This window comes from Urocitellus parryii, chromosome 11, assembly GCF_045843805.1.
Source record: "Urocitellus parryii isolate mUroPar1 chromosome 11, mUroPar1.hap1, whole genome shotgun sequence".
Classification (NCBI taxonomy): Eukaryota; Metazoa; Chordata; class Mammalia; order Rodentia; family Sciuridae; genus Urocitellus; species Urocitellus parryii.
This window is the reverse complement of record NC_135541.1, coordinates 23,107,788-23,125,361: the sequence shown is the minus strand read 5'-3', so window position 1 is coordinate 23,125,361 and position 17,574 is coordinate 23,107,788. Positions and strand designations below refer to the sequence as shown.

Here is a 17,574-nt window from a genome sequence, read left to right as displayed (position 1 = left end):
CAAGAAAGTATTTTCCAGAACAAAGGCAGTTCCCCCTAAGAGGCATTCTGGCACCAGCTGTCAAGATAATAATTCTCTCCAACCTGCTACATGACTCTAATCCAAGATAGGAAGAGCTCTGAGCCCAAAGGGAGGCGAAGATAAGTGTTGAGGGAGCCGGAGTCCCAGGGAGAGGACGGCACTTCTTGCTCGAATGGCTGTCTGCGCCAGACCTTGGCCAGGTGCTGCGCAGAGGAGATTAGAGCCACGTCTTGAAGGCTGTGGGGCATCCAAACAAGTGGAGGTGGGCAGGAAGGCGCCCGGGCAGAGGAGCCGAGTGTGTAGGCTTGGGTTTGGCAGCAGCAAGTGTGGTGGGGGCGGGAGCCGGGGCTGCTGGCTGAGGAGGGCTGTGGCTTCCGCTCACTGGGTGCCTCTCTGAGCAGGGACTGCTCACATCCCAGCCACCCCTGCTGTGGCCCTGAGTGTGGGAGGGTGGGTCTCCCCATCTGTGACCCGGAATTGGAGTCTTCATGCAGGGTCATGCTCTGCCCCACTATTTATTATCTGTCGCAGTGTAACAAATCACCCCCAAACCCAGTGCCTGAGGACCGCAGATGTGTCATTTCTTGGTCTCTGGGGCTCAGGGACATGGGGGCTGCTTCTGCAGGTGCCTGGCTCAGGGTCCCTCCCGGCCTGCAGTCTGGGTGTCCTCGGGCTGCAGTTGCCTCACAGCTTGACCAGGGAGGAGTGCAGGTGCTTGCTGGAAGCATGCGGGGCCTTGCCCCATGGGCTTCTTCCTCCATGTGGCTCCCGCCTGGCATTAGATCTCTTCAGACAGTGAGTAGAGGATGACGGGACACCCAAGACAGAAGCCACGGTCTCTCGTCATCCAAGCCTGAACATGACACCCAATGTTCCTTGATGAGAGTCGCCAGGGGAGGGAAGGCCAGGAGGCAGATATCCTGCCCGCCATCCCAGAGCCTGCCTGCTGCAACTGTCTTTGTCCCATTCTCCATTCCTGTGTCCCTTGGATGCTTCATTTCAAACACTTCTTGGCAGGTCCCTTGCCCTTCTGCCACCAGCCAGACCCTGGGTCCTGTTCACCTTCAGAACCCCGGGCTCTGCAATGCCCTCCTTGGCCCTGGCCTGATGGCCTCTATGACAGCCTGACAATGGCCCTCAGTCCCAGTTCCACATGCATGTGTACCCAGCCACCGCCACTTGTCCCTTCAGAAACACCCCCTCTCTGTCTTGCTGCACCTGCCCTGCTGGTCCCCGGCTTGGGTGGAGGCTGCCACAGGGCGGATTCTCCCAGGCCCAGTTCAGTCCTAGGCTGCTCAGTGCTTCCCATTCTTCACAGCTACCAGCTTCTCCTCCCAGCAGAGGCCCTCGGTCCCTTTCTCCCTGGGCAGGACCTCTGTCCACTGTCCCTGGCTCCCCCCAACCCTCAGAATGAAGTTCATGCTCCTTGGCCTGGCGTCCAAGGAGGTTCTGCCTCCCTCAGTCCGTCCGTCCTCCTGGCCTCCAGCTTCTATCTTGCCACCTCTGCCTCCATGCAGTCTGTCCTCCAGCCATGTGGGGCCACCTGGCTATGCGTCTGGGCCTGGAGGGCATTGTCAGAGCCTTCAGTCTCCAGGTCATGATCAGTCGACACCCCTTCTGCAAAGCCTTCCTCTCAGGCTTTGGGAAGGAATTCGCAGGCCTCTGCTCATGTCTCTTAGCCTTGGTGGGCACTGGGCTCACTGGGCTCACCTGGTGCTGCCAGGGGAAACCGTCCCGGGGCTGTTGAGAATCCTGTTTGTTCCTTTGTCATTGTTTCATTTTTGCTTCTGTCTGCAAGCTGGGGTCTGGGCACTCACTCCCCCAGGGTAGAGCTGGGGTCTGGACACTCACTCCTCCAGGGCGCACTTCACTTGTTCACTTTTGGATGGGTGGATGAAGGGGTGGAGGGGTGGATGGAGGGGTGGAGGGGTGGATGGAGGGATAGGGTCCTCTGTGCCCCTTGGGGAAATAATTCAAAAGCAGAGGCTTGGGTGTCAGGTAGAGTCTTTGGAGTTCGGGTTCAAATCTTGGGTTCACTGCTGATTGGTTCTTACACATTAGGTGTTAATATTTCATAGCATTTGGGCAAATCACAGACCTCTACTCCGCCTCAGTTTCCTCAGCTGTGACTCCTGTTACTGGTGTGATGATGAAATAAGATAATGAGACAAAACATAGAGTCTTGAATCAGTGGGCATTTAGTGTTGGATCTTATTATTTTTTGTTAATGTTTTATTTTTGTTGTTGCTGCTGGGGATTGGACCCAGGACCTTGCACATGCTAAGCAAGCACCTGCCACCTAGCTGTACCCCTAGCTGGCTCTAACTGTTGGTAATGGTCTGAGTGGGGGTAGGGAGCTGGGAGCAGAGGCCGGTGGCCCTACAGAGCTTCTTTAAGTCTCCCTTGCCCTCCTGAAAGGGCAGCTGGGGAGGCTGGGCTCTGCCTGTCTTGCTGTCCTCCCAGCCTCTCAGAGCTGGGCTGCAGTGGGAGGTGCCCTGTCCCAGGAGGAAAGACTCCAAGTGCCACGGTGGGTGGTGGAGCCACCTTGGTCCCTCTGCTCCTGGGAGGCAGTGCTGAGTGCAAGGTGCTGAGGACAGCTGACCGTCCCGACGCTTGCTCAGGAGCCTCATTCTCTGCCAGCCTCAACCTCGTGGTTTTCCTCGCAGCTGCCTCAGGCTCCAGGGACCAGAGTCCTGCAGTCGTCGTCACCGTCGTAACCATCTCAGCCCTCCTCGTCCTGGGCTCCGTGATGAGCGTACTGGCCATTTGGAGGAGGTAGGTGACCCCTGGCGGGTCATGTCTCTGTGCACATAAGCAAGTGCCCACGGGCACCTGTATCTGCACCTGCTTTGCGCACACGAAGATTAGCACTCACACTGCTGTATAGATAGTGACTGGCCCCCGCCTCCTCCACTGCCTGCTGCTCCTGCGCAGTAACCCTGCAGCTAGCTCAGCTGCTCTGGGATGAAGGGGATTTAGCTCCTTAACTCATTAAATGTCAGGAGGCATCACTAAGGATAGAATCAAGTTCCAGCTGCTCCAGTGTGATTAGGATTCTCCCGAGGCGCTCTGAGGCCCCCAGCCCCTGTCCCTGAGGGGTCTAGAGGCCCTTGAACACAAGCAAAGAGAAGAAAGGCAGAAACTGTGTGTGGGGTGTGTGTGGTGTGTGTGTGTGTGTGTGTGTGTGTGGCAGAGGTGGGGAGGAGAAGGAGGAGGACTCATAAGCCAGAAATCTCCCCAACCCCAGGAGAGGGAAGCTTGCAGGAGAGTGGGCAGAGGAAGGGGATGGGGGTGGGGGGATGTAGAGCTTGAGTCTGGCTGAGAGAAGATTCCAGTCCTTTTGCACACAGCAGAGGCCTCACTGGCCTACATCCCTCCTTCTCCACAGGGCCATGCTCTGCTACCTGCAGAGGCCCCAGGTGGTAGCAGGTTGTTGATGAGAGAATGTGCAAGTTGTGGACCCAAAGGCAGGAGCAGGGGGGGTGGGGGAGCAGGGGAGAGATGGGCTGGCCGGGAGCCATGCTGCAGCCTGACTCCGCCTCCTGAGACTGCCTGTGGGCTGAGCATGCACTTGGCACTGGCTGTGTACATGGCCTTGACTGGGGCACTGACAGTGACCAAGCAGGAGAGGGCATTATCCTTCTAGTCTGGGAGCCATTTTTGCCTGGACCAGATGAGTCCAGAGGCAGAGAGGAGCAGGCAGCTTAAAGGTCCGTGTGCTGGGCCTGCTGGAGAAGCAGGGTGGGCAGCTGCTGAGGGCACCTGTCCTGGTTCTGAACATAGAGGCTCTGGAGGCAGGGGGGACGTGGGGAGCAGGGAGCGTCTCTTCCAGGCAGGGGCTCTGCAACACAGCAGCAGCTGCCCAGCAGAGACACATGCTGCGGGAGGCAGGCGGCATGCAGTGGCCCTCCAGACTACCCTGCAGTGGGGACAAGCAGCCGGGCCTGGTGTGAGGCAGCTTCCTCCAGCCTCGCAGCTGCTCTGCGACAGCTCTCACAGCATCCTCTCTCTTCCTCTCGTGCTGCCCACTCTGCTCCATGGCCCTGTCACCTCTATTCCCTCTCTGGTCCACCTGGCTCACCCATCCCTCATGAGAGGGTGTGGCCTGTCTCTTAACCTCTGGTTTCTGTTAAGTCTGTACTCCCTGTGGCTCCTGCATCCCCTTTATCTCTTCCCACCTCCCCTGGATGTTCCTCCACTTGCACAAAAGTCACCTGCCCTGGGTGACTTCAGTAGCCACTGGTTGGCTCGACACCCGCCTCCTGCACTGTGCCTCTCAGTTCTTTGACTCTCTTATTGCCAACAACCTTCTCTTCTGTCCACCAGGCCTCCTGGCCCTCCTCCAAGACCGCTCCCTCCCCAATATGTCCTCCAGCTCTTCTGCTTTGGGCCTGCAGAGCCCACCCAGTCGTGGCTGCTGCCTGCTCTTCAGCCTCATCAGTGGCCCCTCAACTGCCCACCACCCGGTGTGTAAGCCTGCCCCATGCCAGGCCCCGCTCCTGTGAGCTAGAGACTTCCTCCTAGCTAGGATCAGTCCTACCCCTTTTTCCAAGCATCTCTGTAACCTATTATTAGTTATAATGCTTGCCTCTCCCCCAGATAATAATGCACACTTACTGAGGGTTAGTGATTATGTGTATGAGTTAGCTTTCCATTGCTGTGACAAAATATCTGAGATAATCAACTTATAAGGAGGAAGAGTTCATTTTGGTTCTCAACTCCGGAGGTTTCAGTCCCTTGGTTCCCTTGGCCTTTGTGGCTGCAGAGTACAACATGGTGGGGGTGCATAGCAGAGGAAGCCACTCACCTCCTGGTGGCTGGAAGCAGAGAGAGCGACAGGCAGGGGCTAGGGTCCCAGTATCTTCTTAGAGGGCTCCCCGCCTGACTTCTTTCCATTCCATCCCCTCCTGAAGGTTCCCCCACTTCTCAGTAGCCACACGGGCCGGTGACCAAGCCTTCGTGGGGGTCATTCAGAATCCGAACTATGTCAGTAAGCCTTTGCAATGGTGCCAGCCGGCCTGGCCGTCTTTATCCTAATTTTATTAAAAGGGAAACCTGAGCCACCCAGTCCACAGCTGCTGAGTGGGGGAGCGGCAGCCAGTGCGTGCAGCCAGGTCCAGGCCCTGCAAGCGCCCTTCCATGCCCACTGCGCCTCATCTTACCAGGATCTGATCATTTCTTTTGAAAAGCCCTCCCTCCCTCGCTCCTGCTCCGCTGTCACGGCCCCTCCCCCACTCTCCCAGATCCCTGTGCTGTCTGCGCCCAGTTTCCCTTCTGTTTCCCATCTACTTCTCTGCAGGTCTTTTGTGGCCTCCTTGGAGGCTTCCCTCTCTCCCTCCCAGCCTCCCAGCCTCCCACTGCTGGGCTTCCTCAGCCTTGCTCCCAGCTCCTCCTGTCAGGCTCCATCCTCTGTGGGCACCTGCTGAACCCCCTGCTCCTTTGCCCCCCACCCCCCATGCATCCCGCTGGCTCCTGCTCAAATGTCAAATGGGAAAATTTCATCTCCCCATCTTGGCGACAGCACCCCGGGAGCTCTGGGCAACTTCTTCCTTTCTGCCATCCAGCCGTCTCCAAGCCTTCGGCCCCTCTCGCCTCTGTCCGTTGACACAGTCACCCCATAGCCAGAGCCACTGCCCTCTCCTGAGGGGACCACAGAGCAGCTGGGATGATCTTTGTAAAAAGCAGATTGAGTCACAACACTCCCCTGCTCCAGGCCCAGGGGCTCTTCTCTGCTTCCAGAATAAAAACTAGAGTTATCTGGGCTACCCTGACCTGCCTCAGGTGCCCTGAATGCCAGCCCGCAGCTTTGTGGATTGCAACTTGGTCCTTGGCTCTTTGGCTGCCCGTCTCAGGAAGCCATCCTTGATGGCCCTGGACCAGGTCAGGTGGTTTGTGTGGTGTCTTGCCAGGCACAACAGCCTTCTTTGTTTGGGCCTGTGAGCTTGCTGGAGGCCAGGGTTGCCTGTCTTCCCGTCTTATTCACACTGCTGCTCCCCCCACACACACACACACACTCTGGGGTTGAACTCAGAGCCTCACCAAAGAGACCCACCCCAGCCCTTTATTGAGGCTTTTTCACTAATCTGTGGGTGGGGACAGCCCAGGGGCTTCCTGCTAGGGAGGTGGATTTGGCTGCCTTTGGGGAGTTTCATCCTCTCCAGGTGGAAATAACTAGGACTGCTGATGGGATGAGGGGCAGGGGCTGGGGCGCAGGGACTGGGGCAGGAGCAGGGGCTGGGGCTGTACCTGTGCTGTGCGGAGGAGGTTGTCAACTATGGAGAAGAGAGCAGGGCAGCAAAAAAAAAAAAAAAGGAAATAAAGGAGGGAGGGAGGGAGGAAGGAAGGAAGGAAGGAAGGAAGGAAGGAAGGAAGGAAGGAAGGAAAGAAGGGCTACAGAGAAGCTTTCAAACCAACAGGACAAGAAGGTCCCTCCCCAGTGGCATAGACCTTGTCTGTTTGAAGGGACACCAAGGTGCTGCCCTTGGTGCTGGTGAGGTGAGAAGAACTGAGGGGCCTGGTGGAGCTGGGCCTGGTGGCACTCACTCAGAGTCCCAGCAATCCCAGAGGCTGGGCCAGGAGGCTTGCCATTTCCAGACCAGCCTCAGCCTCATCAGGACCCTGAGCAGGCGCCTGTCTCAAAATAGAAGTAGAAAAGGGCTGGGGTGTAGCTCTGTGTTCTGGCACCCCTGGTTCAGTCTTCAGTAACAACAAAGCAAAGCCATGGCCCATCCCTCTCGCAGGCCCTGCAGCTATGGCAAAGGAGGTGGTGACGCCCGCGATGAAGAGGAGCTGTACTTCCACTGTGAGTCTGGGCCTGGCCTCGAGGGCCACCTACCTCTCCTGAGCCCCTGCTTCGCTGCTGTTGCCCAGCCGGGAAGCCTCTTCTCCTCAAACTTCTCTCTCCTTGCCTTCTCAGTCAAAGTCCCAACACGGCGCACGTTCCTGGACCCTCAGAGCTGTGGGGACCCGCTGCAGGCTGTGCATCTGTTTGCCAAGGAATTGGACTCAAAAAGTGTCACACTGGAGAGGAGCCTGGGAGCAGGCAAGCTGGGCACCTGGAAGCCTTGATGCCATCCAGGGGTCCTACCCACTCTAGAAGCTCCACCCCCAGGCCACACCCAGCCTCCAAGTCCCACCTGTCCCACAAGAGCTCCCTGGAAGTGCCTCACCCACTTCCCTCCCTGCTCTAGAAGCCCCGCCCCACCCACTCTAAAAGCCCTTCCCCATCCACTCTAAAGCCCTGCCTCCACTCTGTCCCCACCTGTACCCTGTCAACCAGCCTCCTCCAGGTCTTCAAGGTCACTTTGAGACTTCTCTGCTGGGTCCCATTCAGGGTTACCCCTGCAGGCTGCCGTGGGCAGTGTAGCTCCGAGCCTCCGTGGGAGAAGTGCAGAAGGCTCTTTGTAAGCATGGGACCAGACACACCTGCCTTCTGGTCCTGGCTCTTCCGTTAAGCTGTATGACCAGGGCATGTCTCTCTTCTGCTCTGTGCCTCGGTTTCTCCTCTGCAAAATGGGCGTGGCATCTGCGTTATGGGGCTGATGTGAGGACTTTGCTGCTCTCACAGTGGCCTGGCTTGCTCTCTGAGGGTCAGCCTCCTGCCCACCTCTCTGTTCCCAGAGAAACCAACACTCTGACCAGAGCCTGACGTTTTCCCAACACTGTCGCCAGACCTGCTGGCCAGAAGCCAGAAAGGGGCAGTATGTTAAAATAGATGTCATTGTCATAGGTCCAGGGTCATGCTGGCTTTAATAGCTTTGATGGACTGGCAAGTGCAACATCCTCTCTTTGAAGCTTCACAGAGAAGGAAATTGAGGTCAAGAGAGAGAGAGATGAAGCTCAAGGTCATTCTGCTAGTACTCAGGTTACTGGGATCTGAACTCAGGAGCTCCAAACCCCTGGCCAGAAACAAACCGGGACCCACAGTCACTTTCTCCTGGGCCAGGTGCTCTAGAGTGGCATCTGAGCATTGTTCCCTGCAGGGCGGTTCGGGGACTTGTGCTGTGGCTGCCTGCAGTTGCCTGGGCGCCAGGAGCTGCCCGTGGCCGTGCACACGCTGAGGGATGGCTGCTCCGACTCTCAGAGGCTCAGCTTCCTGGCTGAGGCCCTAACTCTGGGCCAGTTTGACCACAGCCACATCGTGCGGCTGGAGGGCGTGGTCACCCGAGGTAGGCCCTTCGCTCCACTTCCTGCTCCCCAGCCCCACACGGGGAGTGGAAATGATGCGGGTAGGTGGGGTGTTCCTCCAGGCCCCTCCCTCAGCCACAAGAGGGAGCCCCTAAAGGGCTGTCAGCTCCCTTCCACAGACTCAGGTGGCTTCTCTCCAGAGTGGCCCCTCTGACCTGGAATGGCCTTTCTGCCCTGTGGTGACACTGGGCAGTGGATTGCTTGGACTTCTGATGATCTTTCCTAGCTAACTTGTTGAGCTCCTGATCTTGTCCTCTTAGACACCGGCTCTTTTGTGTCTTGGCACAGGGGATGCAGGGCCAGGCTGGGTGGTGGCAGATGAGGGAGCTTGGTTTTGGTTCTGGCCATCCTAGTCAAGATGCAGTCCTGCGGGGTGGGATGTATGTGCATAGGGTGGAGCAGGTGACTAAGTGTGTGTGTTCCCCATCCCTGGCGCAGGAAGCCCCTTGATGATTGTCACTGAGTACATGAGTCATGGAGCCCTGGATGGCTTTCTTAGGGTGAGTGGCCTGGGCCCTGGGGATACTAATGACCACGTTATTCTTGGTCCCTCACTTTTCTCCTTGGTGGGGCTTGGATTGGCTTTATTCCTGATGGCCAGGCTGATCTGGTGGTCACAGGGTACACAGATGCCCAGGGACAACCAGGCGGCTTCCTTGAAGTTCACAGAGAGTGAGTGCACTGCCCTGGCCTCAGCCTCCCACTCCCTCCACCCCACAGCAGCATGAGGGGCAGCTGGTGGCCGGACAGCTGATGGGGTTGCTGCCTGGGCTGGCATCAGCCATGAAGTATCTGTCGGAGATGGGCTATGTTCACCGGGGCCTGGCGGCCCGCCGTGTGCTGGTCAGCAGTGGCCTCCTTTGTAAGATCTCTGGCTTTGGGCGGGGTCCCCGGGACCGAGCAGAGGCTGTCTATACCACCATGGTGAGTGTTCCCTTCCCCCAGCCCAGCCCCCTGTCCTCCTGTTTTCTGTCCAGCTACCCTGGAGTCTCTGTCTCCCTTTCCCTACCCCTGTCCCTGCTGTCAGGGTCACTCCCCACCCTGTCCCTCCATCCTGTGGGCCTGAGCAAAGGTCAGTGGGCACCACTCTGTGGTCAGCTGGGGCTTTCCTGAGACAGAAGCTGGGGGTGGGGTGCCGCCTGGGAGGATGACAGGTGGGGCTGGATGCAGGGTGGGGAAGCCTGGGTGTGACTCAGTTCCTCTCTGTCCTACCTGCTTGCCCATCCACAGAGTGGCCGGAGCCCAGCGCTCTGGGCAGCCCCCGAGACTCTTCAGTTTGGTCACTTCAGCTCTGCCAGTGACGTGTGGAGCTTTGGTGTCGTCATGTGGGAGGTGATGGCCTTTGGGGAGCGGCCCTACTGGGACATGTCTGGCCAGGATGTGAGTGACCTGTGTCTCAGCTCTTTGCCCTGTGACGCACCCTCTGGCCCCAGGCTCCACACCTGTCTTCTTCCCACTGACCTCCTGGCTCCAGGCCCCCTCCTCTATCTACCTCCTTCCTGTCCTGCCTGGCCACCACCCGAGTCCTCCTTGGGATGGTGTCTGCCTGTGTGTGTGTGTGTGTGTGTGTGTGTGTGTGTGCTTGTGTCCGGGAGACCTGAAGCCTCCTGTCTGCTTCTCATCCCCATGACCCAGGTGATCAAGGCCGTGGAGGATGGCTTCCGGCTGCCACCCCCCAGGAACTGTCCCTCCCCACTGCACCGACTGATGCTTGACTGCTGGCAGAAAGACCCAGGCGAGAGGCCCAGGTTCTCGCAGATCCACGGCATCCTGAGCAAGATGGTGCAGGACCCAGAACCCTCCACGTGTGCCACTGCTGCCTGTCCCAGGTACCTTCCTGCTGATCCCCGATCATGCCAGACTCCGCCACCATGTTTGTAGTTCCAGTAAACGGAGTAAGCGGAGTTCATATTAGTTGTTCCAGCACTTCATCGGCTATGCCTGTTTTCTAGGTATGCCCGCCATAGACTCTTCCCAACACTCCCATCACTTGAACTATCCCCCCCACCTGCCTGAGCATCCAAAACCTTGCCAGGCTTGGCGCTGGGCTCAGTTGCTTCCCCTTTCTCACTGATTCTTGTGGACCTCTGCAGGAGAGCAGCGGGTTTGGGCACCAGGTCCCAGCCGTCTGACAGTAGCTCCTCTGCTCCCCAGGCCTCCCACCCCACTGGCAGACCGTGCCTTCTCCACCTTCCCCTCTTTTGGCTCTGTGGGTGCCTGGCTGGAGGCCCTGGACCTGAGCCGCTACAAGGACAGCTTCACTGCAGCAGGCTACGGGACACTGGAGGCTGCAGCTGAAATGACCAACCAGTGAGTCAAGTCAGGGCCAAGCCAGGGGTTACAGAGACCCTGCCTTGCCCTGATGGGAAGCCCCTGCTTGTCCTGGCTCTGGGCCCAGCCCTGTCCAAAGAAGGGGAGGGGGAGGAGGGAAGGAAGCGGGAGGGCGCTGGACGCTATCTGACCAGTCCTTGTTCCAGGGACCTGGTGAGCCTGGGCATTTCCTCGGCGGAGCATCGAGAGGCCCTCCTGAGTGGGATCAGCGCCCTGCGGGCTCGAGTGCTGCAGCTGCAGGGCCAGGGGGTGCAGGTGTGAGTGGCCCTGACCCTTCCAAGGCAGAGCCCCAGGGGCCTGACCCCCAGCCCTGCCCAAGGGCCCTGGCAAACTGCGCTTTAGCCGTGTGGGACTGAGCACCCTCTTCTCCTCTTGGGCCCAGAGCTGGTTTGGGGCCATAGTGTACCCCATTTCACTGCCTGCTTCTCCCACTTTCCCCTCTGAACACTTCACTGACCTGGTACCCATGGAAAAGAGGTTCAGATGCCCAGGGTGAGGGGGAGACCCCTGAGACAGTAGCAGGTGGAAATTCAGGTCTCAGGGCAGAGACAGGGCATGATGGGGAGGGAGACAGTAGATTTCAATTGCCCTGGTCCATGCCCCTCTGTCTTCTATACCCACTGGATATTGGGGCCTCCCTGGGTGTCCCCTCTTCCCATAGACCCATTGTCAGTCAAGACAGCATGGGTCCTGACTCATGACCCACAGTCAAGGGCACCCATTCAACCCAGCAGCGACCTCAGCTGCTTGGCAGCCTGGGTATGGGAGGCTGGGCTGCAGGGGCAGGGTCCATAGCTCCCTGTGCTGTGTGTGGGTCTCTCTGGACACTAGTCCTAAGACCCAGGCAGGCAAAAGTGGTGCTGAGCACAGGGGTTGGACCCTAAAGCCCCAGACTCAGAGCTGACTGCTTGCCCACCCTTAGGCTGACAGGGTGAGGGAGAGGGTCCGGGCTGGGCCACATAAGCTCTGGTGCTCTCGGGAGGGGCCCCAGAGGCCCCTGTTGGCACTCTTTTCATGAACTGGCTTGGAAGAGCATAAGGAACATGTCTTCTCCATGGGGCCCTGGGGGCTCATGAGGAATCTTAGAAATGTGTTTTCCTCTCTAGCCGCTGGCCTACCCCCTACAGAGAGGGAAAGTCAAGTCCATGGGACTCAGGGCTGGAGCTGGGGCAGAACCCAGTTGAGGGGGAGCCTGGCATGGAGTTCTGAGACTTCCTTGCCATGTGGCACCAACATGCCCCTCTGGGGCAGCCCAGTGGATACTCTGGACCCCTTCCAGGCATCTCTGTCCCTAGTCACCACCTAGTGTCCCAGGGCACTTGTGTCCTCCCTCTGGCTTCCACAGAACTCTGGCAGGAGTTTTTGGAACTGAGTCAGAGGTTCTCATCAGAAGTGCCCCCAGCGGCGGTGGTGATCGTGAGGCCACGGGCATCAACGGGGAGCAGGGTATAGACAGGGCTGCAGGCCGAGTCTGTCCATGTTCCCTCTGACAGATGCCTGTTCTGGTCCGGCCAAGTGGGAGGGGCAGGGTGGCTGGGAAGGAGGAAGCAGGGTGGGAGAGGTAAAGGCCGCAGCCTGCTGCTAGAGGGCTCTGGCTCTGTGGAGATGAGCTCAGATGGCAAGGATAAGACAAAGCACCTCCAGTGCCCAGCCCAGGGGCCCTCAGGGGCAGTGAAGGTGGGTGAGAGGGGCAGGTGGACACTCTTGACTTGTGCTTATTGAGGGGTGTCCAGAGAGCCTTCTTAGCTGAGCCTAATGAGGTAGGTGGGGTTTCCAGCAGGCCCAGGGGCAGGCCTAGGACAGGAAGCCGAGCAGAGAAGGAGCCAGAGGCTGGAGGTGCAGCGCATCTTTGGGGAGCACCCTGTGTGGAGGAGGTGGCCCCAGCAGTGCCTTTGGCTTCACCCTGCCAGCAGCGACTCCTCCCTCCTCAGAGTCTCCCCGACTCTTGGCTCCCGCTCCCCTGAGCACCTGCCCCACCTTGGTGACTTTGGGGCTCCTGGGACTGAGATATTGCTCTACCTTTAACAGGGTTGGGGGTCCCTTGCCAGGTGCCCTCCTGTCTTTGCCTTCACCGTCCCCTCCAGGAAAGCCTGGACCAGAGTCCAGGGTTCAAGGAGACCACACCCTGTCTTGGGTAGATGGAACCTCATTCCTATTTCTAACCTTGTCTGTCATGCTCTTAAGGTCAAAACCCTCCCCTCCCCCAGCCATTGGCCGAGGGGCTCCTGCTGTGTTGGTAGGACTTCGGTGTCCAGGGTAGATCTCCCCTCTGCTGCGGGGTGGGATCCCAGAATCCTGATGACCCCGGCCTCACCCTGCTCAGGTGCTGGTGTGATGCAGGCTGGAGTCTTGGGGAGCCCTCTATAAAATCTATTTTTATATGGAACTTGGTCACTGGACAAAGGGAGGTGGCCTGAACCCCCATCACCCCTATCTGAGCCCACCCAGGGAGGGAGGGGGCTGGGGAGGTAGATCCTTTGACTAATTCCGGAGACGTTTTTATATTTCTTGGGTTCTAAATGCAGGACAAATAAATACAAACTGTCTGTGCTCTGGCACCTGTTTGAGTGGCGATCATTTTGCCATTGTGTAGCTTGTGGGGAGGGGAGGGTTCTCACCCCTTCTCCTGGTTTGGGGTTGCATGTGTCAGGTCCCCAGCATGGAGGGGAATCAGATCTTGCTCCTGCACTGAAAAATGTCACAGTCTAGTGAGGATACTGTTAAGAAACATGATAGGACATTGGGGGCTCAGGGAACACCCTGGGCGTGTGACGGACAAGCCATTGCCTCAGTTGGCTCACAGTGCTTCTTTTCTCCCTGGCCTGGGCTGTTCTCAGGCACAGGCTGGGAAGGTATCTCACTGGTCCAGGCCACCAGGAGCGCTCAGGAGACTGGATGGCGGCAACCAATAGCACCCTGCACCTCCACTCCCCCGCGGCTCAGTCAGAACAAATGAGTTCTGCTTCACTGGGAGGGACGGGGGTCACAGTACCAGCTCTTTGATAAGGCTGACTGGAGAGTGTTGCTTCCCATGTTTCTTTGAGTCTAAGATACCATTGGGTGTGAGATGTACCACTAGGCAAGAAAATCACAGCCAGTCACACTCTGTCGTGCCATCTGGGTGGCAGATGCATCCCGATTTCAGAGACATCACAATGTGTAAAATGCACATCTCCAGTGAGGTGCAATGCATCAGGGACAAGGTGTTTCCCACCATTCCCCTCAGAGGCAGGCTGCGCTGGATGGCAGGCCTCCCTCCCGGGGCCCAGCTGCCCACTGAGCAATGGGAGGAGACCAGGGGGCGCCTTTCCTTTGGGCAGGCAGATCTGCGGGGAAGCCAGATGTCACCGATTTCAAGCAGGTTCTCCCTTCTATTCCTAATTCCGTTGAACCAGCCCCTTCTCTCAGTGGGAGGAGTGAACGAGTAGTGGGTTGGAGACGCTAGGAGCTCTGCCTTGCTGAAGTCTGCCCTGGAGAGGCTGCAGCCAGGGAACCGAGGACCCCAACATCAACACAGTGCCTGGCACCCAGGAAGCACTCTCAGTACTCACCAGCAGGTGTGAGCCATCAGGGAGATGAACAAGAACAGGAACCAAGACGGACTTCTCCGGGCAGTGAGCCTACTGATCTAGCTTGACAAAGCATTGGCTCATTCAGTGAACACAGACCAGACACCTACAAGTGGCCGGCAGGTAAGTTAAGACCTTGTCTAATAATAATGAGTCAGTTAAGTAAAAATCATGAGAAGTCGACCAATAAAGACTGAGTCCAGGCACAGTGGGAGTCAGGAGAGGGTGCTGCCTCCCCCAGTCCCTGGGAAGGAGGGAGAGGCTCCCGGGAAAAACAGGTAGTGAGTTTGCGCTGCCTTTTAACCAGCTTCTGGACTAGCATCTGTTCCTAATGTCACCATCACATTGCTTAGGAACTGAGTAAAACTCCTTGCCACGCAAGTCTTTGGAGACTTTTGCCATTAAAATTGAAGTGCCTGCTGGTATATTTTTAAAAAATTTCCCCCTTTGAACATTTCCCATTTAGTAAAGTGGGGACTCGGGCAACAGAAATAAGTCAGAAATTGTTTTGGGTCATGGATGACCTCTTGATGACTTCCAGCATTTTGAGAGCAGATGAGCTATTTTGACCAAAACAAGTCTAAAAGAAAAACTGAAAATGCAAACTGGACTTTTTCCCCCCATTGCAAACACCTTACATCCCCTCCCAGGTGGACTCCCTTCTGCTCCTTGGCACTCCCGCTTTGTGCTTGGGATTAAACCCAGGGACTTGCACTTGCTAGGCAAGAGCTCTGCCTCTGAGCTACATCTCTCCAGCCCCTTTAAAATTTCATTAAGTTGCTCTTGAACTTTCAATCCCTGTCTCAGCATCCTGAAAAGCTGGAATTATAGGTATGTGCCACCAGCCAGGCACTGTGAAGAGAGTTGCCTGAGGTTTGCTAGTGTGACCTTTGTAGCTAAGTTGAGGGGTATTCCTGGAGATTGTGTCTCCATTCTGAGGTTCTGGGCCTATCATCATGTAGCATGTGCTTTTGTGTGCACTGAACATCTGTAAATGGATCTGGGCTCTTCCTGGTATCTTAGGGCCAAAAGTATGTCTGTGGTCCACCATGTCTACAACCCAGAAAACATTATTAGCTGGGTGTTGTGGTACACACCTGTAAGCCAGTGGCTCCGGAGGCTGAAACAGGATTATGAGTTCAAAGCCAGCCTCAGCAACAATGAGGTGCTAAGCAACTGGGTGAGACCATTGGGTGTGAGATACACCAGTATGAAAATACAAATGAAATCAAATAGGGCTGGGGAAGTGGCTCAGTGGTCAAGTGCTCCCAAGTTCAATCCCCAGTACCCCAAAAAAGAAAACAACAACAAAAAAACATTGACCCTGATGTCAACTAAGGGAAAGAGGATTGCAGAGTGTAGAGATCAGAAGTGCAGGACCCACTTGGTGGTCAGAAGTGATGTCCTTGATGGGGTTAGACTGCGGGATGATGGCAAAGAGCTGAGAAAATGTCTCATCCTGTCCACAGAGATGGCACCTTAGCCAAAGCAAATGGGATTTGACTTCCATTAAGTGGAGACACTCCCACCTAGTGGCCTCCAATTCTGATTGATTCCCCTCACCATCTCTCTTGGCCCTTCATCTGAAGCCACATAAATTATGTATTTTAGAGCTGGGGTTGTGGCTCAGCAGTAGAGCACTCACCTAGCACATGCAAGGCCCTGGGTTCGATCCTCAACACCACATAAAAAGTAAATAAATAAAATAAAGGTATTGTGTCCAACTACAACTAAAGAAAGTTATCTATTTTAAAAATTTTGAGGGGCTTAGGTGTAGGTTAACAACTACCTAATTATGCAAAATAAGAGGCAGCCCTGTCAGGGTGTTCAAGTGTGACTGAGGTACACTTTGCTTTTCTGAGGTCATGGGGCAGTGGGGGGCACATTGAGGAGGTAAGTTCTGCACTGATGCGTGAGCTCAGTCACTGGTGACTGGTGGACACGGAGCTCTAAGTTCCCTTGAATGAATGGCATTCTAATGCTCTGAAGGAACAATCACTAGGTGATGTCCTCTGGCTCACACAGATGTGCTAGCTCTTCACATGAGTAACTCTTCACAAGGCAATATATCTGCAATTCCTTCAATAGGAAGCCCCAAGTAGGCTTTTAGAAACACCAGGGGCCCTGTCAGGTAAAGAGGAACCTACTCTTGTGTTGGCGCTCAGGAGTCCCCTGAAACTGCCTCAGGGGGCCTGGGGGAAGGGATGCCAGGCTTCCATCTTCCCTTCTATTTAGAGAAGCTGTCTGCTTTATATCCCCGGCAAAAGGTACAAATTAACTTGCCCAGAGGGATTAAGTAGGTGACATTACTATGAGAAGTAATCTTTTAGGGACTGCTTTGAATAGGAAACAGGAAGAGAATTTTCTAAGGGCCAAGGAAAGTTCTACCCACTTCTGACTGTGGGCCTGTGTTGCCAGATCTTACTTTTGGAGGCTAAGATTTTTTTAAATCTCCCAGTTTATGGTACATATATGTAATTCCAGCTACATAGAAGGCTGAGGCAGGAGGATCACAATTTCAAGGCTAGCCTTAGTAAGACCCAGTCCCAAAGCATAAAGGATCGAGGAGGCAGCTCAGTGTGAAGAGCACCTGGGTTCAGTCCCTAGTACCAGGGGAAAACCAGCCTTCCTAGCCAGCCCCTTCTATCATATTTTAGTTAGATTTTTGTCACTGTGATCAAAAAACCTGACAATAAGAATTTTAAAGAAGGAAAAGTTTATTTGGCATTCATATTTCTGAGGTTTCAGTCCATAGACGGCCGAGTCCATTCTTTGGGGGCCCCGAGGTGAGGGAGAACATGATGAGTGTGGCAGAGGAAAGCAGCTCAGGACACTGCTACCAGGAGGGGGTGGGTGGGGTGGGTGGAGGGACTCCAGGGGATGACAAGCTCCTCCCTCATCAGATAAAATATGCCCAAAGGCATGCCCCAATGACCCACCTCCTCCAGCCACACCCTACCTGACCACACCACCATCCAGTTAACCCCTACTACGAGATCTCTGCACATAAAACAACCATCTCATAACCCACTCATTTCACCTCAACCTCCTTATCTTTTTTTTTTTTTTTTTGTAGTTGTAGATGGACAGAATACTTTTGTTTATTTTTATGTGGTGCTGAAGATCGAACCCAGTGCCTCAAACATGCTAGGCAAGTGCCCTGCCACTGAGCCACAGCCCCTCACCTCTAAACCTTCTCATGTCTAAACCTCATATCAAGCACATCACATGAATTGCCCTATCCCAGTCGCAGGCCTTGACTAGGTACCTGTTGCATATCAAGCATTTCCTGCAGTGGGCTCACCTAGGCAGAGGTGTGAATGGAGTGAACCAGATGAGCCTGGCTCTGGGTGCAGCGTGTTGGTCCCGGGTGTTTCCTTCATGTCGGGCCCTTCTCAGCGCTGCGCCAAAGGAGGGCCAGGGAGAAGCCTCAGGTGTGGTCTTAGAGGCTAGGTCACCTCCTTGC

At 56.0% G+C, this 17,574-nt stretch overlaps 1 protein-coding gene across 1 annotated transcript in view; it reads left to right on the top strand.

Annotated features, from left to right (window-relative positions):
* Window positions 1–10,800, top strand: part of Epha10 (EPH receptor A10) — a 43,936-nt gene extending 33,136 nt beyond the window's left edge. Inside the window, exons 13-17 of the mRNA XM_026393455.2 lie at window positions 8,929–9,132; window positions 9,439–9,588; window positions 9,844–10,037; window positions 10,363–10,518; window positions 10,686–10,800. Coding sequence (XP_026249240.2) covers window positions 8,929–9,132; window positions 9,439–9,588; window positions 9,844–10,037; window positions 10,363–10,518; window positions 10,686–10,800 — 819 coding nt within the window. The remainder of the gene's footprint in view (window positions 1–8,928; window positions 9,133–9,438; window positions 9,589–9,843; window positions 10,038–10,362; window positions 10,519–10,685) is intronic.
* Window positions 10,801–17,574: the final 6,774 nt, after the last annotated feature.